The sequence below is a fragment of the Corvus hawaiiensis genome, chromosome 26 (assembly GCF_020740725.1).
Source record: "Corvus hawaiiensis isolate bCorHaw1 chromosome 26, bCorHaw1.pri.cur, whole genome shotgun sequence".
NCBI classification, from domain to species: domain Eukaryota; kingdom Metazoa; phylum Chordata; class Aves; order Passeriformes; family Corvidae; genus Corvus; species Corvus hawaiiensis.
The window spans coordinates 36,810,591-36,832,743 of NC_063238.1; the positions used below are offsets into that span (position 1 = coordinate 36,810,591).

The 22,153-nt window shown below is 39.8% G+C and overlaps 1 protein-coding gene across 4 annotated transcripts in view; it reads left to right on the forward strand.

The window, feature by feature from the left end:
- Nucleotides 1–5,460: 5,460 nt before the first annotated feature.
- Nucleotides 5,461–22,153, forward strand: part of EFR3A (EFR3 homolog A) — a 76,502-nt gene continuing 59,809 nt past the window's right edge. The window contains exons 1-3 of one of the 4 annotated variants that reach the window (XM_048286520.1): nucleotides 5,461–5,518; nucleotides 9,991–10,044; nucleotides 15,657–15,764. Coding sequence is in view for 3 of the 4 variants with exons in the window: in XM_048286518.1 (XP_048142475.1) it covers nucleotides 15,725–15,737 (13 nt within the window). In the remaining variant the exon portion in view is untranslated. Of the gene's footprint in view, nucleotides 5,519–9,707; nucleotides 9,777–9,990; nucleotides 10,045–15,656; nucleotides 15,765–22,153 lie in introns of those variants that run through there. The other 3 variants (XM_048286518.1, XM_048286519.1, XM_048286521.1) reach the window with 3 other exon arrangements.

A 22,153-nucleotide genomic window follows, 5' to 3' on the forward strand; every position in this document is an offset into this window, starting at 1 on the left:
AACAGAGGTGAGACTTTAAACAGACTACTTACTACACAGGATAAAAAAAATAATTACTAGTAGATAAAAAATACAGTGCATGATAAAAGGTACCTATATTGCAGCTAGCAAAGGAATAGTATAGATTAGGAGTCAGTGTAGCTTCCCACTGAATTGATGATGGAGTACACAGAGAATCCTTCCACTCAATTCCCAGGAAAGTAACCACAAAGGCTGAGTCCAAACTTTGGAAAAAAGCCCTACATATTTCCAGAGTGTGTATAAGAGACTTCTGATTTTTGTGTAGCTTTCATAGCTTATAGTGTCTGTCAGTCAGAAGTTCCAGCTTATCTCCCTGCATCTTGTTCTCAAGGCCAGATGTTTATTGTCAGCTGAGAATTCCACCTCTGGCACCAGAGATAACTCCCTACAGGACACATGTCTGGCCTGGGTTCTCTCACCAATTCATGTGAGGGGGAGAATGCCAGGAGCTGTCACACCAGCTGATAGAACAGATAAGCTCTTCTGTGGTAGGGAAGAGAGTCCTGCCACACCTGTGCAGGTCCCTTTACCTCACCTTGTTTTATGGCAAGACCAGCTTTCACAAGATTTCGGATTATTTTCTTTTCTATCTCAAAAACTTCTGCTGTATTGCCCCACACAATTGCCCCATCAATGCATTGCAGGTGTTCCAGAGATCCACTCTGTTCCAGCACAGTCTGGATCAGGCCATGGCAGATGGTTGGGCTGTGTTTCCACCCATGGGGCAGTTGATTCCAGGTACACTGGACATCCCTACAAGTGAAAGCAAACTGTGGTCTGCACTCTGCTGACAGAGGGACTGAGAAAAATGCATTAGTGATATCAATTGTGGCATGATTTGGCTGCCTTTGACTCCAGCTCATATTGGAGTTGCAACACATCCAGCATGCAGCACTCAGAGGTGGCATGACTTCATTCAGGCCATGATAGCCCACTGTCAGCCTCCATTCCCCACTAGACTTTTGCACTGGCTACATGGGACTGGTAGAAACATCTTCTACAATCGACTATATTCAGATGGTAATAAAATGTTGTAGTCGCCACCCATTTATAGAATCAACCAAAAAAATGCAAGGTTGAAAAAATACAGCAACAAACACTTATTAGCAAAATGATTATTTGGTGTCTTATTATATAGTTAAAACATTTCATTTTCGTTTCATGATATCACTGTGACTGGCTTTCTTTAGTGGTAGCTGAGCAAGCAATGGAGTCATTGCTATGAAAACTCCTGTTTTTACACTATTGAAAGCTGAAATTAATGTTATAATGTATTCTAACTGTTCAGCAATTGGATTGTTAATGTTCACTAATCCAGCCACTACTCATTTCTGTTAATGAATACTGTACGTTTCCTTATCTCTTTTTCTTTATCTGAAACATTTTAAACTTAACAGTATACTTCTTACATGGGTATAAAAGCAGTATCAACTTTCTGCCATTCCTGCATACATTGTTGTTGAGGTACACTAATTTCTTTAAGATTTTTACTTCTATTTTTTTTTCTCTAAAACTCCTTGAAGAGCTCATTCTCTCAGACCATCTAAGGTTAACTAATCATTCCTGATACCCTTTTGAACCTCCATGAACATTTCAAATTGAAGTACTTTTTGTTGCTTGCTGCAAACACTGAACATTTGATTGCAGTCTTAGGTGAATTAGTAATCCAATTAGAAAACATAGAACTGTTGCCACCAAATTACTCATGCAATTCACATTTTATTACTGGCTGCTGAACAAGATGTTTCTGTCTCACACTTTATATAGTACTCATGTGAAAGCTCTAAAAGCTCTGCTAATATAATAACCATAGAATCACAGAATGGATAAGGCTGGAAGGCACCACAGTGGGTCATCTGGTCCAACCTCCCTGCTTAGGCAGTGTCATCCCAGAGCACATGGCAGTGGATTGCATTCAGATGGTTCTTGAATATCTCCAGTAAGGGAGACTTCACACCCTCTCTGGACAATCTGTTCCAGTGCTTGGTCACCCACACAGTAAGGAAGTTCTTCCTCATTTTCAGGTGGAACTTCCTGGGCATCAGTTTCTGCCCGTTGCCTCTTGTCCTACTGCTGGGCACCACCAAGCCTGGTCCATCCTCTGACACCTCCCTGCAGATACTGATAGACATTGATGAGGTCCCCCTCTCAGTCATCTCTTCTCAAGGCTGAACAGGCCCACCTCTCTCCAATTACCTCTGTTGCCATCTGCTGGACCTGCTCCAAAATGATGACCATCACTATTTAAAGAAATGTAAAAGCAGGTCACTTGGGCCATGGAGTTTTGTGCATGTGTGGATCAACATGTGTACAAACTGTTGCTTCAGGAGATTTAGGAGATATTTCAGCAAAACTGGCCAGTCCACTTAGATGGGCCTGGGATGAGGGGGAGTAAAACCAGATAGCTGGGCTTCACAGTAGCCACGCAGAAATGTTTTATGTATGCAATTCAACTTTTCCTTAATCTTACTGGGTAGTTTGATTGTCAGCCTAGATGTGGTCAAAGGATCAGGTCCATCTTTCATTGACAGTAAATGAAAAATTGGCATTGGACAAAAAGGTGTCTGGATACTCTCTGATGTCCTCACTAAAATGAGAAATTCTTGTAATTCACAACTAAATTTGCTACCCATTACGTAACACATAAGGAAGCTCAAAGAGATCAACAAATACATATTCATAGACTACAGCTGTTTCCTCTGTTTTGAAACTGAATTAGGAAAACAGTTGTTTTAAACAACAGCACTACAATTATGCTAAGGACTTTATTGACTTTTATTGAGTATTAGACACCACATGGTTTATGTAATAATGTCATAAAAGAGGCCTGCTTTAAAACATAACAGCTGTATTCAAACAAACCTCAATCCCAACACTGTATTTATTCTGTTATCTGAGCTTTGTAAGGCTACTTCATATACACAGATGCTTGTAAAACAATAAAAATGGGGGAAAACATTTTGAAAACCCTCAGAGAATAAAGGGTATTCATCACAAAAACAGGAACTGTAATGTCAGGCAACTGAAACTGGTTTTAAATTGTTTTAGAGAAATCAGGATGTTACTCACCATGTTACATTTAATCTGTGAGCAATGGCTCCAGCCTTGCTTGCTGCTTGTTTTGTTTACACAGCTAGTAAGATCTAGCAACTGCAATACTTGCCAGCATTCTGCCAAAACCATATGGCATGACGAGAATGTTGGAGCCTGTATGCCCTTATGCATAGATAATAGAAAAATGAGACAAATAGCTGGAATGAAACACTTCAGTACAGAGAGCAGACTGCCCATAGCTGATGGTTGGAAGGACGATCTTTGAACTCAAGCTGCATCTGATGTGAGTTAAGACCATAATAATGCATTTGTATTTTTGGCTGATGAAAAAAAAATTAAAACTTTCCTCTGGGTTTCAGAAAATGAGAAGGATTATTATCACCAGCTGTACTTAACGGAGAGAGGGCAAATGTAGATCTACGGAATATCCCAGTTCTGACTGTTGTTGGCAGAAACCTTAATAAATTGCCTGCTAATGCCAACATGTTCTGCTTTGGAGGTAGCGACTCAATACACGTATCTATGGAAGGCTGACTCTTCACTGTGTCTTATCACTTTCATGTTTGGCCCCAAGAGTTCAAAGCCATAAGCTGTATATCAGAAATCATATAAACAAATAAGCACGACTTCAGTTTACTCCTTTTACTTGCTCAGTTGCACCCACATGTGATAGTCTGTCCAATTTTCGCGAATTAACATGTTTTGGATACTGCTGAAAACTGTGAGACATTTAGACATCTCACTTCCTGTTTCACATTTTTAGGGTTTATTTTCAGGAACACAAGTGAAACACTGATCCTGTTTCTACTATTGGTGAAAGGAAAGTTTCAAGTAGTTTCAAAAGTGTAAGAAAATGAAATGCTAGTTTTTAACAGATGCAACATAAGCAGACCTGAAGCCAGTGAAAGAAATAAACTCAAATGGATTAAAATGTCCTCCTTTAAAAGGAACTACAAGTGGAAATGGGTTTTTAGGGCTGTAGGCTGGATCGATGGGCCAAGACCAATTGTATGAGGGTCAACAAGGCAAAGTGCCAGCTCCTGTGCTTGGGTCACAACAGCTCCATGCAGTACTGCAGCTTTGGGGAAGAGTGATGGTGGAAAGTAGATGGGTTAGAAAGATGCTGGTGGAAGAGGCCCTGGGAGTGCTGGTCAACAGTGGCTGAACATGAGCCAGTGTGTGCCCAGGTGGGCAAGAAGGCCAATGGCCTCTGGCTTGTATCAGAAATAGTGTGAGAGCACTGACTGTCTCCTTGTACTCAGCACTGGTGAGGCCACACCTTGAATCCTATGCTCAGTTTTGGGCCCTTCATGACACAAAAGACATTGAGGTGCTGGAGCATGTCCAGAGAAGGACAACAGAGCTGGGGAATGGGCTGGAGCACAAGTCTGATAAGGAGTAGCTGAGGGAGCTCGGAGTTTTTAGCCTCGAGAAAAGGAGGCTCAGGGCGACCTTCTCGTTCTCGACAACTGTCTGAAAGTAGGTTGTATCCAGGTGGGGGTTGGTCACTTTTTCCAGGCAAAAAGCAACAGGGCAAGAGGAAATGGCCTCAAGTTGCACCAGGGAAGGTTCAGGTTGGATATCAGCAAGACTTTCTCCACTGAAAGGGTGGTTGAGCATTGGAAAAGGCTGCCCAGGGAGGTGGTGGTGTTCGAGCACTGGACATGGCATTCAGTGCCATGGTCTGGTTGACAAGGTGGTGTTGGGTCATAGGTTGGGTTCGATGATCTTGGAGGTCTTTTCCAACCTTAGCAATTCTATGAAACACTTCAGATTTCCCCTTGCCTGTCTGGAAAATCAGGCATCAAAGGCATCGGATTTGGAAGCTGGCAGTATTATTTCAAGGAAAACTAAGAGATTGTGCCGCCTTGGGTTTCACTGATTTTCACTGGCGTTTGGCATCACGGTCTGTGTAGGTGCGTTTGAACTCCGCTCTCAGAGGAGCGTCCAGCACCGCTCGCCCTCCCCTGCCTCTTCCTTCAGTGAATGGTTGAGAAGAGCCCAGCCCACCCCGACCCCGAGCCGGGCCCGCCGGGCAGCGGCCCCAAGTCCCGCCCGCGGCACCGAACAGCCCTCACGCCGGGGAGCCGGGCACGTGACACGGGGAGCACCGCCCCCAGGAGCCGGCGAGCCCACGCCGCAAGGGCCTCTGGGAGTTGTGGTCCGCCTCGGCGGCCTCCGCTCGTCCGGCCGGTGCCTGGCGGTGCTCAGCCGGCCTCGTGCCTCTGGGATATCCCCTCGTGCCGTGTCTGGGCGCTTCTGCATCCGCCGCGACCTCTTGGGGAACCCTCTGTGTGAGAGGGATGGGCGGAAAAGGGCACGGAACAACTCCTGATAGAACTACAGCTCCCGGCGTGCACCGCGCTACGGAGAACCAACGGGACGGGGAGGGGGGGGGGGGGAAAGATGGCGGCTGCTAAACCGAGCCGGAGCGGAGGTTGAGGTGAGTTTGGGGCAGCCGGGCAGCGCTCCTGCTATTCGTGTTCACCTTCACAGTCGCGTCCTCGTCGCGATCTCCCGCTTCGTTCCCCTTCTCCACGCTTGGGAGCGGGGAGGACGCGCCAGAGAGGTGGGCGCTGAGGGGGTGGTGGCAGGCTCGGGCCGCCCGGCTGGTGCGGGAGAAGAAGCCTCAGGGCATCGCCTCAGCCCGGACCCGCCGTGGCAGCGGCTCGGGGTGTCCCTGTGGGCTCTGCGGTACACGGTCCCGGCGGAAGGGCTGCTCGGCACGGGAGTTGTGGGGACAGCGGGGCTGGGGACAGCGGGGCTGGGGACAGCGAGCGGACCCCCCGCTCTTACCGGGCAGGGTTGTGGCTTTGGGATTTCCCTCAGCAGGTTTTCCTCAAATGGACCTTAACACAGCGAGATACTAATCGAACACAGTGCAGGTTGACAGGAGACGACAGTGTGAACTTTCGTGGCTTCGTCTTTGAAGTTAATTGTGCATCACGGAGCCATGCTTTAGATAATTCAGGTGTGGGTTCCCAAATCCTGTTACTGAAAACTAGTGCAACGTCTCTTTTTGAATACATCTAGAAATGTATCCCCTGGTCCTTTGAGCTGAGATACAAGGGAGAAAAGATGCCGGTGTGGGTTGTCTCTATGCTGTTGTAGAACTTATGGAAAAGCCTGTAACTTTAAACCAGAGTTTCAGTTGCTATATCAAAATCCAGTTTGCTAGCCCAGATGTTATACTTTGCAAAGCTACATCAATGTTTGCTGTGCAAATTGAGTAGGTAAACTAAAACCAGAGTTAACAACCAAGGCTTTGGGATTTTACGGGTAGTTACTTCCTAAAGCATTTGTAATTCATTCTAAGTAATTTGAAATGTTTCTCAAGTAACTTCAGGGCATCTTGCTGGAAGATTTGGTGTTGATGCTCTTAAACATATGGTTAAATTTCTGTGAGAAATTGGTGGTTTGGAGTTGAAATCTTGATTGTAGTGCCCCGATAGGCCTAAAGGCTTATCCATACGTTTTATTTAAGCCTTTTAATAGCACTTTTAATACTTGTCTGAAAGAGGCTGTTAGAATGCGATTAATTACCGATTCAGGAAAAATCTCACAAGAATGAAATTAGAATACAGTCTGTGATTAAACAACTGTTTTACATATTGCAAATGTTTGCGGTTCACGATGGACAGTGACAGTAGCTTCTCTCTACTTCTGCTCCAGACTTGTGCAGTAGGAAGGAATGAACAAATTTTATATTGCATGCAAGTTGCAGGAGGTGTGAGAATACTCACCAGAGCTGGCAATTGAACTTCAAGTATAATGAAAAGGGATTGCACTTCTAATTATAAAATCTAAATTACAAAGAGCGTGGCTTAGGAACAGCTTTGGTTGATATCAGTGACTTTTAACTGCCCAGCCTAACTCTGTAAGGAAGTAATCCTTGTAAAGTTACCACACAATTTTTAAACAACTTTGAAGATATTTAGTTTTTTAAAGTAAAAACAAACAATGTTTTCTGTAGTTGTATTCTCTCATAGGTAAGAGAGCAGGGTAGTCTCAATTAATTCACCCAGCCTCATGCTTCTCCACCTGAGAAAACTAATTCAGACTAAAGTCAGGTACCCAGTATTACACTGGGGTGTGCAAATCCATTTTATAATGCATTTTTTGTGTTCTAGGAATAATAGTTGGAGCTTAACTATCTATATTTAGGAATGAACATGTGATTTATTAATCTTGCATTGCACTGGCCATTTGCCTACTTTCAAAGCTAAAGGCATTGATTAATTTTTCAAAGAGGATATAGGAGTGGAGAACTAAGTGATGTAAAAACTGTGCAGTGGATTTTTAATTTTTCAGTTAATGTCTGCGTAGCTTGAGTTGTGTGGCCATCAGAGGTGCTTAAGCCTATGCCCTTATTTGGCTTAAGTTGGAGGAATGAATAGGAGCCCAGCTGGCAATTTCATTTTGGAGACCCAAAATCAAGTTAAACATTTATGGTGTTACATAATAAAATAACACAACAAGGGCTTACTGAAAGAAAATACAAAAACCCAGGCATGCTGACTCCATTTGTTTACCTGTAGCACAAGGTTATATAATTTTTTCTATTTTAGGTCTTTTAAAGAGCCCCATTGTTTTAGGGCAGACAGGAAAACAATCTTTGCTTTTCTGTTTGGCTTTCAATGACACTTCTGGAATCTTGTGATAATAACAAATATTTTTCTTATAAACTATCCTTTAATTTCATATCCCAGGTTAGTTAATGGGGGGAAAAAAAGTCAAACAAAGTGCATTTTTATCCTTTTTCTGATGAACAATGAATTCACGTTGGGTTTCCTAGCCTCTCCTAGCCAAATGGTGTAAAATCTTCTCTGAACGAAACTGTAAGTTCTTCAGAAGAACGACTTTTATGTGTCTTGCAAGTGTTCATCTGCCTTTTAAGGTACATTTACTATCTTTGCACTTTGATTATAATTGCATTTAGAACTATTGTTATATCCTTAGGAAAAACACAATGACTTTTAGTCCTCCACAGAAAAGTAGATACGATTTTATTTACCTTTTTAATATCCAGGAGTTGGTTGCTTTGGTAAAGGAAGCATTATATAGTACTTAACATCCATAAATTGTATCTCATGATGTGTCACATGTCACAAATTGACATGGGATATGTTAAATAGTAAGTGTTAGACTAGGAAACTAAGTAGTATCACATTATTTTCTGTAGCTTTCTTTTAATTAGCTAAGTTCTATTTCATCAGATTCTGTGGGGATTTTTTTCCCCTCTCTTGTTATGTAAAATTTTAGTTCAGTGACAAAAAGCTGAGTACACTCGTGGTGGAAAGCTTCTTGGTTTAGTTTAGTTCTGTTCTGCTAACAGGTGACAGCATCTGTGGATTAAACTTTGTCCTAGGCCAAATGAGACAGCAATTGAAGACTTTATGGAGAGAAAATTGTGTGGTCTGTTCTGCATGTAGAGTCAGGCCACCTCCATATGGAATTTTTGGTCCTGTTACAGATCATAAAATAAATAAAAATCCAGCGAGTTATTTAAAAACAGAACCAGATATTTTCTATTTGTCATAGTTGGTAATGCAAATTTTCTAGTAATTTCTGCAAAAAAGTCCCCTAAAAATCTTCTAAAAGTGAGTTGACTTTGCTGGCAGCAGCAGTGGTAATGTTCTAGAAAAATGTATTGCATTCCTGATTGCTGGTGATTGTCTGTAAAACACTCTGAGTCTCTGGCACTTGACTCCCTGAAACTCTCACCAGGTTCTCTGCATTTTTATTTTCCTACATGTCAGTAAATCTGTTTCCTGTAATGTTTCAGCTAAGTACATAAGTACATTCTGAATTAGAGATTTTGCTTTTCCATGTGTCTGTTGGACATGACAATCCATAGCACGTTTCCTTTTATAAAATTATGCTGCTTCTCATTCTGTCCTTGGAGAGGGACATACAGCTTTCTAATAGATGCGATATTTTAAATAACATACTTTGAAGTACTATTTTTAATCCCAGTTGCTGTCAGCAAATTGGAACCTTTGATTGAAATCCATACACAACGAGAATAAAATTTATTTTTAGCAACTATGAGCACTGCTTTAATATGTGGTCATTAAAACATATGTTGACCAAATTCAGTGTTTATTCTCACGTTATCAGTCTCGGAATTACAATTTTTCGGTGTGCATATACATACAATTATTAGCTGAATATTTTTTATTTAAATTTTTATTTTCTTTTTGATGACAGCAACACAATATCTGAGATTTTGTTCTTATTTGTGGAAAGGTACATTTGTGGGGAATTTGCATTTGGCAACTAGTAAAACCCAAATGCTCTGCTTTAATACAGAAAAATCTTCAAATGATTTGCATTTTAGTGCTAATTAATTGAACAGTAGATTGGGATACTTTTATTTCTGAAATAGATTGTTGTAACTTCAGATGAGTTGATTTAATGAATATATTTAATTGCAACAAGTATAGAAGGTTGCACTCTGATCTAAAATCTGCCTTTTTAATACTGGGAGAAGAAAGCCGTAGAAAGTGCCGCACAGGTTTTTCAGTTGTTTTTCATAGTGTTGAACAGAAACCTCTCACAGGCATTTTAACAGGGTAGTGCTGTGGTTTACATCTGAAGTGGAAGCATCCTGTGAGACTGTGCAGGATTTAGCATCCCAAACAGTGGCACTTGGAAAGGTCACAATACACAACAGAAAAACGTTTACTCCGGCATCAAAGGCAAGCACAGAATGACTGCATTTCAAGAACTGGAAAAACCTACATCTAGTCTGGTCAGATAAAAGAATATCTGGGTTTCTGTGGTGACAGCCTCTTTGGTATAGGAGCTGAAGAATGTGACTTGGGTTCATTCTGCATAAATTACTGAGCATATTTGGATGTAAATTGTCTAAACCTAGTCTTGACTTTGTTTGTTTGTTTGTTTTCTTTATAGTTTACTATGTTTTTGCAAAACTGAAGACAGATCCCCGATTAACAATGCCTAGCAGTAAGTATTCTTATCCTAAGTACATTAAGACAATATTTAGGGATGTTTACTGTTAAGGTATTTTCTTTGGGGTTTAAAAATGCTAAAAAAAATTCAAATGTAAAAAGAAACATTATACTTGTAATTTTTAAGAGTTTTAAGATCTTAACATTATCTGGTCTCTGCTTTTGTAAATATCCATATATTATTCAAATAACAATATGGGCTCTGCAATTGCCCTTTTGGTCAGAACTTCACATTATAAAATTGAATTTTGTGATTTAGACTATGTTCTGAAATAGTTGTATTCAAAAAATAAAGGAGATACTTTTGAATAAAAGCTATATTTTGATACAGCTATAATCCTATATTTGGAAAATTACAACTAGTGTTTATAGAAAATAGAATTTAGGATAAAAAGCAATAAGACTTAAATTTTTTGACATTCAAAGTTAAGTGAGATTTTTGAGGCAAATGTTTCTACAAATCAAATTATTTACCTTCAAGAGTAGCAAATTTCTCTAACACAAAGGATCACATTATAAAATGTGTTACAAAAGTATACATTTAATGAATTCTTTAATTATTTTTTCTATTTTCTATTTAGAGAAACATTCTACATGATCTCTAGTAAGATTGCTAACATCAGTCTTTGGATAAAGCAGACTGTTTCATAAAATTACAGTACCAGTCATACTGAATGCATTTTAATTATATAGGTTTGTAATGAATTTCATGGATGTTTAATTTCATGAGGAAGTCTTTGAGCATTTGTTCTTGGCTGTGATTTGTAATCAGCTGTGACTGTGGGTACTGGAAGTGCCTTACAGTAGTTCTGTGTTGTGTTGTTTGAACCAGTCATGTAAAATACCTTACTGTAAGTAAGATATGTCACACTTGTCATGTAAAGGAGTGTGTGGGCTTTTTTTAACCAAATAGGATGGAAAAATAAGATTTTTTTCTGTGCTTATGTTTGGGGTCATTAATATCAATGCATGTAGAGTTTGCATTACTACAGTCAGATGGGAATTAAAGGGAACCAAAAGAACTGATTGCAGTATTTATCTTTAGCGCGACACTGAGAACTACACAGCCATTTATTTATCTTTGCCTATATTAATGAGTTTAAGTGCATGGGTGAAGGGAAAGGCAGACGTGTGTATTGCAATTCTTGTGAAATAACAGTAATTTCATAATATTTTGCTTCCAAAAGTTATGGCTATGAAGAAGTATGATTGGATTGGATTTTAAGGCAATCAAGCATCCTTTTGTGTCTGGTTGTACTTTTAATCAATAGAAATAGAGCCTTCAGGAGTCCAACTCTGTTGCATGTGAAAAGGAAATCTTCTGGCTGCTAATTTAGGCTTCTCTAAAGATTCTATAGGATTCTTTTCAGAGCATATTGATGAAACAGGCTGCTGCTACAGTGTTACTTTGAAATCTTACTTGTCCATGAAATCTTAAAAACTTGTTTCTGAAGGCTGGGAGTGTTTTGTGTGTTTATTTTATTTTCTTTTCTCATGGAGTTCTCTCATCCCACACATCAAGAAGTGCATTGACCGTTTTTAGGAATAAAAACTAGAAAAGGCTGTTACAGTGAGATACTTTCCAAAAATGTTTTCTGTCATGTTACAATGAGTTCTTTACAAATGAAGTAGAAAAATAATATCTAGTTAACAGGAAATTTTGATGGAGTTCTTGGGTCATACTGACCAACTCCCTCATCCACTATTCTCCTCCTTTGTTCTTTGTTTTCTGGGTCTGTGTTCCTGGTGGTAATTTTGCCCTCCCCCCCCTTCTTTTTTTTTTTCTTTTAATACATTAATTGAATGAATTTATAGGTCTAAAGGTGGTTTCTGGAATATCACAAGAAGTCCAGATACTGGTATTACATAAAGACTGAGTAAGAACTTAATTAGTCTTTCTGGGGACTTCAGCTGTTCCTGGTGACACTTTAGAAGTCAGTATTGAAATCATTGTGCATGAAACATTCACAGGACAATATGCTTTTTAACTCCTTCAACATTAATTGTGAAAAAACAGGCACTAGTCAGAACTGGGCTGTGGTACTGAGAGGGGGAGAGATGAACAAAGGTCATTAGCCAGAGGTGATGGATGCTCTTCTCATTGAACCTCAGCTCAGCCGTGGATCCTGGGCTCTGCACGACTTGTTCATTGCATACTTGAATTTTCACATTTCCTATTGATGTTTCTGCTTAGTGATCCCTCTTAGGAATGTGGGCATTAGTGCTGCATTGAGTCCTAAAAAATGTTAAGATCTTAATCTCAGTGCAGTTGTAATAGCCCAAATAGAAAATGTTCAGTCTGCTCTCTTAACCTTGAGATGTAAAAGCGCTTGGCTTTGACTAGCCATGACATGGCATTTGTGTTGACATCTGTAATGGAGGTGTGATGCTCTATCATTGCTGCAGCATTTGTAACAACTTTGCCAACGTGTAGCTTTTCCCTGTACTTTTTATGTTTATGAGTTTCTCTTGTGCAAATTACATGGGCGTTCATGCGAATGGTTACAGACATGGATGGTGTCTTAAGCTGAAGTTGAAATGCAAATTCTGAAATGTTGGGAAAGCAAATGTGTTTCCTCATTTCTGTTATAGTACAGTAGGAGTAGGTTTGAACCACAGCTGTTCAAGTAACTGTTAAAGCTGTGCTTTATCCCAAAGAACTCTGGAGTAAAAGATTAAATAGTGCTTTTATTTAAAAGGAAAACCAAAGAACTCATTACTGGATAGCCTTTGCAGTACAGGCAGTGTGTGTTTCTCACTTGGCTTTTGTGCTCTCAGTTTCCCTGTTGAATAATTTGTGCAGATAATTTCATTTAGCATACTTCTGGTTTGGAACATGGGCAGTTTTAGTAGGGTTTTTTTTGTTGGCTGCATTTGGATTGAAATGTTACAAATGCTTCTGCTAAGGAGAAAAAGCAACAGCTAAGTCATATCAAAATATCTGTTGAAGGCTCTCTTCTTTTTTAGCGTTATGTTCTGGATATTCACACTTAATCAGATGTTTGAAAAACAGCTTGGTAGATAATGAGGTTTTTCTTTTCTAGAAACAGCTAACCTACTTACTGGATGTATTCCCTGACTTCAATTAAATGTTTTACTTAAAGGCAGATTTTATAATAAAATTAAATTGATTGAACTAGAAGAATTATGTGTAGCACAGATGAGAGCACCTGTTGACTATAAGAATGTATTTTACTTGTGGTGGCTCTATGTGTGACTTTTTTTAACTTTTTCTTAGTTTATTCTTCTCTCTTTTGGCTTATGCCATTAACATAATTATATTTGAAATATATATATGAAAACCTTTGGTTTTCAAAGTTTTGTTAATAATAATTGTTAGTTAAATAGTTTTTAACAGCTGATTAGCAGGTCCTTATGACTGACTGTAACATAAATTAAGAGAACAAATAAATAAAAACAAGGATTTTGCCAAATGTAATTTTCCCACATTCTTCCTTTGAATTACTGCTGTGAAATTTAGTAATGTGAACACCTCCCACACTCTTCTGTCAAATATTTGCCAGTTGGAAAGGGACCATTCTGATTTAAGAGGTACATATATTAGCTATGTGGAAAATATTCTGTGATTTGGCCTGTTCTTGGTTACAGTGAAGAGGCCGTTTTGGTGTCTTCAGAATGGCTCCAAGCATGCCCAGTGCAGATTATTTCTCATTAAACTACATAACATTTTGTTTCCTCAGCTCCCAAACTCCATGTGGCTTTTTGCCCCTTGTCTGTGCAGAGGCTGCTTCTCTGACAGCAGGTGGAGTGTGCTGTTGGCTTCCTTGCTTTGTGCAAGGTGAAAGCAGACAGAAGATGGAACAATTGAGTAGTGCTTGTTAACTTTTGTATTCATGCATGTTACTGCTTTCGTTGTGTTACTTCATAGTCTTTAAACAAATAAATGACCCACCGCTCCCTCAAACCCAAAAATACCCATCAAACTTATAAAATTATAATTTTCTGCGTGAACAGAACTTTCTTGCCAAGTGTAGGAGGGAAAACAGCACTTGAAATGGAATTTGAAATGAGCGAATTCTTAACTGGCATTTAACATTTTTAACACATTTTAAGTGGCAGATAACTTCCTCGTTTTGGTTTTCTCCCCTCCCAACAGTTTTGGGAAATTCATTTATTTGTGTTTTGTGATTCTAGTTTTTATTGTGTGTATATAATAAGTAAATATTAAAAAGACTGGTAATGGGAAGGGAAGATTTATTTCCCTGTGAAATAAAATTCTGAAATACCAGTGGCTGGAGATGTGTTCCTAAATGTGTCTAAATAAATATTTAAAGGACTAAGCTTTCTAATGTTTTTAGTGAAAATCAAGCCATAGTTCTTATTAATTACTGTCTCTTATTAATTACTCCACTCTTTCCATCCAGCATACTTTTTTCCTCGTCTGGAATATGTTTCTCATGTAGCTTTCACACTTTAAAATGGGACCTGCTACTTCAAATATTTTTTGTAATTGCCTAATTTATTTTAAAGGCAGGAGAAACCCTCTTAATTTTATGACAGCATTGTCGACTACTTAAACCAGTGTTAAATAGGTTATAATTCTGTAACATTTTCATATTTCAGCTATTACAGAAGAGTTACATCAGGAGGTATCTGAAATTATTGTTTGCTGCCTGATTCTGGTATCTTAGGATGAGAAACATCAGAAGCCCTGTATAATGTCCTTTTGAACTACTAACCTAACTTTGGGGACATGGGAACTTGGAAAACAGCTGCCAGGGGAAAGTCTTAGTTTCGGCTTCCTTCAGCAGTTTGACAATTGCTAGACCTAGGCCAGAAAAGGAAAATAACTGTATTTCAGAATGTCTGTAACTATTATAATACTATCGATTCTGTGCATAATAATATGCAAGAAATACTTTCAGTATGTAAACACTTGGATACGGGGTTTTTTCAGATATTTAGGTAACTGTCTTTTCTACACTGAAAAGAAAAAGTAGTAACTTCTCCAAATATATCTTCGATTCAGCTGAGAAAAGAAACAAAACAGGAACTTGCAGATGGAAAACGGTAGCTTTTAGTACATCTAGAAGCATGGTACCTTATGCAACTTTGTGTGCTGTCAAATTGGTGCTTCCATATTTAATGAATATACATGGATTTCTTTAAGACTTGTTAATTTGGAGCAAGGGTTCCTTTTCTGTTTTCTGTTAGCTGTCATTTCTGTGTACCCATCATCCTTACCCCACTTGGGAAAGTTAATGTTTAGGAGCAGTTCCACAGAGAGTCAAAACCACTTGTATTATGACAAGATGTGATGAGTGACATCACTCTCATCATTCATCCTTCCATTTCTTCCATTTGTTTTGGAACACACTTCAACATGACCAAGAAATGAATAATTGTGTTTCATCCATTCCTTGTCGAAATCTGAAGAATTTATTTTTTCAGCTGTTGTTATTTATGTGCACACAACCTAGGCATCTAACATAAAAAATCGAATGCTGTAGAGATGCACTTCATTCGGTGCCCATCCAAGCCTTTGTGTGCTTTTGAACTGTACGTGGACCTTTCACCAAATGTTAAAATGTAGCTTAGTCATTTTTTTGGGCTTTATTAAAATATGGCTGTCATTGTTATTTACAGAAATCGCTTTGCAACTATCAATCGATTAATCTTCATGTGCAGCCTTGTTTGCTATTGATTTCTGAATCATGGGACGAAAGGGTAAGAAGGCTCATGCTGATTATGCATGTGAGTGTCCTATTTTTTGTGCATGACAACAAAGCAAAATTGATTTTGGGGAGCGGGGGTAAGATTTCCATTATGTGATTAAATGCATGTCTCTGGAAAAGCCAGAATGAACTGCTTTTAGAAGTATTTTGGCTTTCCTTGATATATGGACTTTCCTTCCCACACTTGGCCACTGTGAACCTCAGTGGCTCTCCAGGGAATCACGTTCCTTGTGAATTGCTGAAGATGAAAGTTAGCTGTGTACACCACCCGTGGCTTTCGAATAATGCTATTTCATTTCTAGAAAGTTACATTATTCATGATCAGGCAGGAATTAGACAGGAATGAATAAAAGGTGGGGTAGGTAGATAAATGAGACGCTTCCGGGTCTGCCAGAAGTTCAAGAAGCATTTGGACAATGCTCTCAGGCACACACTGTGATTCTTGGGGCTGTCCTGCGCAGGGCCGGGAGCGATCCTTTTTGCGTCTCTTTGTACTCAGAATATTCTACAATTCTGTGATTCCTCGTCTAATGACTTGTAGACCCCAAGACTTCAAAAAATAGTTGGCCCCTGTATAACTCAGCCTTTGTTTTCATGTCCAGCTTGAGATCTGTTAGAGGTCTCAGTCCTTTCGTTTTTCAAGAGGAGCACAGTTGTGATTCTGAATTGTACTTGGACCTGTTATGGTATTTTGTTGATAACAGTCTGTACTTTGGTTGAAAATGGGCACCCCGAGTCTTTAATTGTGGTTTGAGAAAGCTTACTCATTTGTTAGTACAAGAATGAGTAAGGAATTCCAATCTAACACTTAGCTATATAATTGTGCTAATCAGTGCTCCTTCCTGATACTTTTGTAAAGCTGTTAATAGGTAAAGAAATCAGTGAAGATAAAGGTTCATGGGTATTTTGTTAGAAGTGCACCAACAAATACCCAATAATTTATGCATTTAAAACAAATTTTCTTGTGTTTATTAAACTAGAATGTAACTGTCTACTGATTAGCAAAGGACTCTAGGATGCTGATACCCTACTTATGAACTTTATATGTAATAAAGCATGAATAGTTATTGTAATTGATCTGTGTCTGGCATGATTGAGCTAGCAGAGTTCTCTTGTAATAAATGCAGTACAAGCTGTTTTCAAGACTTTCTATGTGCTTGTGGTTTTTTTTATTAAATGAGTTTGTGATTTGTTACTGACGTTGGTTTAGACATGAGCTTGAAGTTCCTCAGAACTGACAAAACATAATTTTTGCAAATTGAGTCTGATGTTGGAATTGCGGTGTGGTTAGAAGTGCTGGTTGTGGGCAAGAACTGCTGGGTTGCTGCAGAAGCAAATGAGCTTGTGTTCTTACAGATGTCCTGTCTGCTTTCTACAGAAAACTGAGACACCCCAAGATTTACTGGCTAACAAGATGTATGTGTATAAATACAAAGCTGTCTGTCTTCTACACTGACCATCTTCTAGGCTGGCCAGTTCAGTGTGGTGAGAAACAGAAGTTGTGGTAGTAAAGGGACATACACAGTCTTTAGGTACTGAAGGTGCCCAGAAGAGCAAATCCACTGTGTCTGTGTTATTCTCTGACTCATTAGACATTACAGGAGGGGAGAAATTGCTTTTTAATCAGCTGGGATATGTGGCTCTAGATAGGCTCGTGTTCTAACCTTATATCCCGCTGTTCGGGAGAAGAGCTGCTGAGCTGCTTTTCAGTTCTTGAGGGAAACCTGAATTCGAGACAAAGTGCTCTTTAGAACTAAGGGGAAAGATAACAACCATGAGGATGTTTTATAATTTGGATTAACCTGGAAGGAGGTGGTTTTTTTTCAGTGAAACTTGTGTCTTTCATGTCTATGTTTAAAATTGTGAATAACTGAAAAGTTGTTGCATTCTGTTTGCTGGTTTCAAAAGCTGCTCTTTTGTGAGGGCAGGATGAACTAGGTAAAGCTGTTTGCAGAGAAAGGAAAACATGTAAAATTGAATGTATTGGCAGCTCCAAGGACCTGTTCTTGACAACATGTAAAGAGATATTTTTTCAACTTTTTGATTCCATATACTTTTAATGTTCTTTTTCTTTTAATAGAAACATGTATATTTCCATGTCCAAATGGCAATATCTTATTTTGTAAATGCTTTCTAGGAAAATCAGACAGGTAGGAATAGACACAAGCAGCGTACTTAATTGAAGATTGGTGTCATTTAAGCAAGAATTTGAATTCTGAAGCCTAAGTATCCTCTGTGACTCTTTTTCAAAGTAACATTACAACATTTTTGTTTAGCATTTTATTTTTCATTAATGCCAGTACAGTTTAAATATTTTTGTTATTGAACAGGAGCAGATGCTGTGTCATGTTTTGACCTCTGTGTATGTGCCTCAGAAGAACTGTTGCACTGTTTTCTCAGTGTAGATAGCACAGTATGGTTCTAGATTCACAGAAACTTTCATCCACTCTTTTTTACATTACTTTCTGTGTACACTGTGTATGTGTGCAGGAAATAAAATTTATGTAATGTGGTGTTGAACTACTAGTGAACAGAACATTCTTCTTTTAATTAGGAAATATTTTTCAAAATCTGTGCATACGTACTGAAGTCTGAAGCTGGGTTTGTTCAAATGAAGGTAAAACGTCTTTGAAGCTCTGGCCATGCTTATGTGGGTATTTGGGATGTTTTAATAGAAGGAAGGATCTATAGAACAACAGTCTCTTACCTGTCCTATAAACTGATCAGGTTCATGCTGAACTAGTTAAAATCTAGTCTCCTGAGCTAAGCTTACCTTCTCCATTAACTTTGAGGGTTCCAGAGACGAGGCCTGTGAACCTTTGCTTCCTCATCATCACGACTTTTAATCATGACATACTTGCATTTTTCATTCACAAAAAGCTTCTCATGCCTTGTTTTTTTCTTCAAATGACAGTGTGGTACCTACTCCCTGGTCTGTTTCAGCCCCATGTCTTTGGGCAGTGTGAGCTGCAAGGCACCACTGGGCAGGAGTGGAGAATCACATCCTCCCAGCCTACATACTGCAGTCATAGGGTATCTGTGATGAGGAGGTCACACAATTGCTCTGAGCATCCTTTTTTTCTGAGGAAAAAGATGGATAGCAGCATAAGATTCTGGAAGTTCTTACCATTACAGCTGTATTCCATCCCTGTGGATTGGATTAAGAAAGCAAATGGCATTGTCTTAAGAAAATGGAAAAAGTAGCAGTCATCAGGAAAATTCTTCATGCATCTTTACAGTCGTGTTTTTTCAATGCACAAAGTTTCAGGTGTTTATCACTCCCCTAAGAGGACTTGAAACCCTGAGCGTTTGTTGACCAGTTACTCATTGGTTTGAAGTGGGCTTGTCATATGTAGGGCAGGTAATCAGTTTATCACTGCCACCCTTACAGCTCTCTTCAAATAATGAAAATGTGTAGTACTAACAAAATCTTCATCAAATTCCAAAAGTAGAGAGTGTTTGACACTCTTCCATCAGTTTCTTGGTGTAGGGAAGCAACAGCTTCCAAAGCAGAAGAGACTACGGTATAATGCAGATTTCAGTTGACTGAGGAGGTAGAAGTTTAGACATCTTGGCAACTTTCCTGTGTTTCAGGAGCCATTCCAGTTTGTTTTGTGATGCTGACCCTGGAATTAAAACATCTCCTGAAAGGCAGAACTGTTCATGGTGTTTGAGTGACTGTGTTCTGAAATGCCAAGTAATCCCTATGTGTCTATCTCAATCCCTAAGCTTGAGAACGTGAAGGTTCCGTTAATTGTAACTCCTAGAGTTGTATCCAGGCCTATGCTCTTACCCCAACTTCTCATTGTTACCCCTCTCATCCTCATGTATGCAAGGCAGTAGCTTTATCCACATGAAATCCTGTAGCAAAACAGAAGTGAGCAGCCAGTGTTAAAGCAAAAAAGTAACTCTTTTCCTTGCCAGGAAAGAGGGCCACATGTCCAGTAGTATGAAGAAGTGCAACGGAATGGGAAATGTGGAATATCTAAATTAGAAAATTTAAAACTGAAACTGGGCGTGGGGAGAGTGGCACAAAGAAATTTCCTGTCAGTCTGCTGTGCTGCCTGGAGTTGGGACTGGGAAGAAAAGGTGTGACCAGCTTGAGCATCTGGGAGGCATTCTGTAGCCTGGACCTAGTCACCAAAGTGCTGAGACTTTTAGCCAAGTATATATATTTTTACCAGTAGCTGGCCAACCTGCTGACCAAAAGTATAGTTTGAAAGCTCCAGAGGCCTATGGCCCCCCTCAAGAACTGTTTCTGACCCATCTCTGGCCACCCTGGAGATAGGATAAGTGTTTCTGCTTAGCGTGTTACCTTTCAACCATGCCTTTTGTAGCATCTTTCTTCTCCTTCAGTGTCCGTCTCAATCCAGAGGTGCTCCAGCCTCTTTTCTTCTGTGTTAGGTGTTGCTCCTTAGCCTGACACAAAGTGGGAACAAGGTGGTAGGAGAGGTGCAGGTGTTGCAGTCTCTCTTCTCAGTGGAGTGTTAAGTAAGTTAGTTGGCTTGGCCTTTGAGCACACACGACATTTACAGTACTGTCACCTGCAACTGTCTTCTGCACCTGGAAAGTGTTCAAGGATGCAGCATTCTGAAAATGGGTCATCTGGGTTAGAGAATAGCGTAGGGTCAAGGTGAAGCTGGGCTTTAAACAGGATTGTGTGGAACTGGGAGGCTACTTCTGTGCAAGGATCATCACTGTCCTGGAGGGACTCCATTCACCATTACCCATGGATGTTGGGAGGAGCCAGGCATTTGGACAGAGATAGGTCAAAATATTTGTGTTAAGTAGCAGGAGTAGAAAGAGGTTGCTGTGATAATGCCTCTCCTTCTTTATTTCTTTTATTCTGAATTAAATAGTAGGTAAAGAATGTCCTCCTGGCTCGGTGTGTTACTGGATGTGCACAGTGGGTGTTTTGTCAGTATTAGGAGTCTGCTTCATGCTCTGCTGTTTGCCTGGAAGGAAGAATAATAGCAGTTCATGTGCTTCAGAGAATACACAAAGCACTATGAGCCTCTGTTTTGCTCCCTGTCTCCTTTAGTCCAGTAGTTTACTTACATCACATTTTTCACTGATTTATGAAACACCTTGGTATAAAATCAGTATTTGTTTAGAAATAGGAGTACGATGAAACAAAACCTCTGTGGTTTTTTTTTTTTTTTTGCTGCTGGATTTATCATGTAGAACTCATTTCCCAACTGCAACCCAAATACAGAAGGCAGGAATGAAAGTTGGGCTTTGCCCATTCGTTTTTTTTCCGCTGAACAGATTATCAGTGCCAGCTGTGATGAAGAGGGGTCAAGGAGATTTTTGTAAATGTGTCTTTCTAGTCTTCTAAAGCCTCTTTTTTGTATTGCTTTAGTGATAGTGGACAGAGAAGTAAGTGACATTGGCCACCTTAATAGGAATATAAGTAAGGACAGGAGTTAACAAGCAAAACTCATAATGTCATAGAGCTTCTTCCTCTAGAACCAGATTAGTTTTAGGTCATTTTAATGCTGTATTAAAAATAGAGAGTGACGGTACTATCTCAGAGCAGGAAAGGAGGAGGCGGTGTTGAGAACAGAAATGGGCAAGTAAAACAAAGTTACTATGTGAAACCAACAAAGGTGGGAGAAAGGAGAGACAGTATGGAAACACTACAGGTGGCGGAATTTAAGGATTGCAACTGGAGAACCTGATGTAATGGAAAACTTTCTTTTAATGGATTAGAAGTCTTTAAAATGCACTGTCTCAAAGATAATATCTTCTGGGTGTTTTGTTTTAATTGCTACAGGCTCTGAAAAGAATACTTCATTGAAGAAGCTTGGTGGTGAGCATTATTTGACTAGCTTGGATTTTTTTCCTACTTCTTTTTAGTATCTTCACAGGCATTGTCATTTCTTGCTTTCACAAAAAATTTATATTCAAACTTTTTTCACATGCTTTTCACCATAGCAAGGTGTGCATCTCTCCATGCTGATTCCAGCATGCAGCGCTGTGGGTTTGGGGAAGAGTGGCTGGAAAGCTGGCAGAAAAGGACCTGTGAGTGTTGGTCAACAGTGGCTGAACATGAGCCGGTGTGTGCCCAGGTGGCCAAGAAGGTCAATGGCATCCTGGTCTATGTCAGCAGTAGTGTGGCCAGCAGGACCAGGACAGTGACTACCCCTGTACTTGGCGCTGTGAGGCCTCACCTTGAATCCTGTGTCCACGTCTGTGCCCCTCACTGCAAGAAAGAGATTGAGTGGCTGGAGCATATCCAGAGGAGGTCAACAAAGCTGGGGAAAGGTCTGGAGCACAAGTCCTGTGAGGAGCAGCTGGGGGTGTTCAGCCTGGAGAAAAGGAGGCGTGGAGGGGACTTTATCACTCTGTACAACTCCTTGAAAGGAGGCTGGAGCCAGGTGGGGGTTGGTCTCTTCCCCCAGGTAA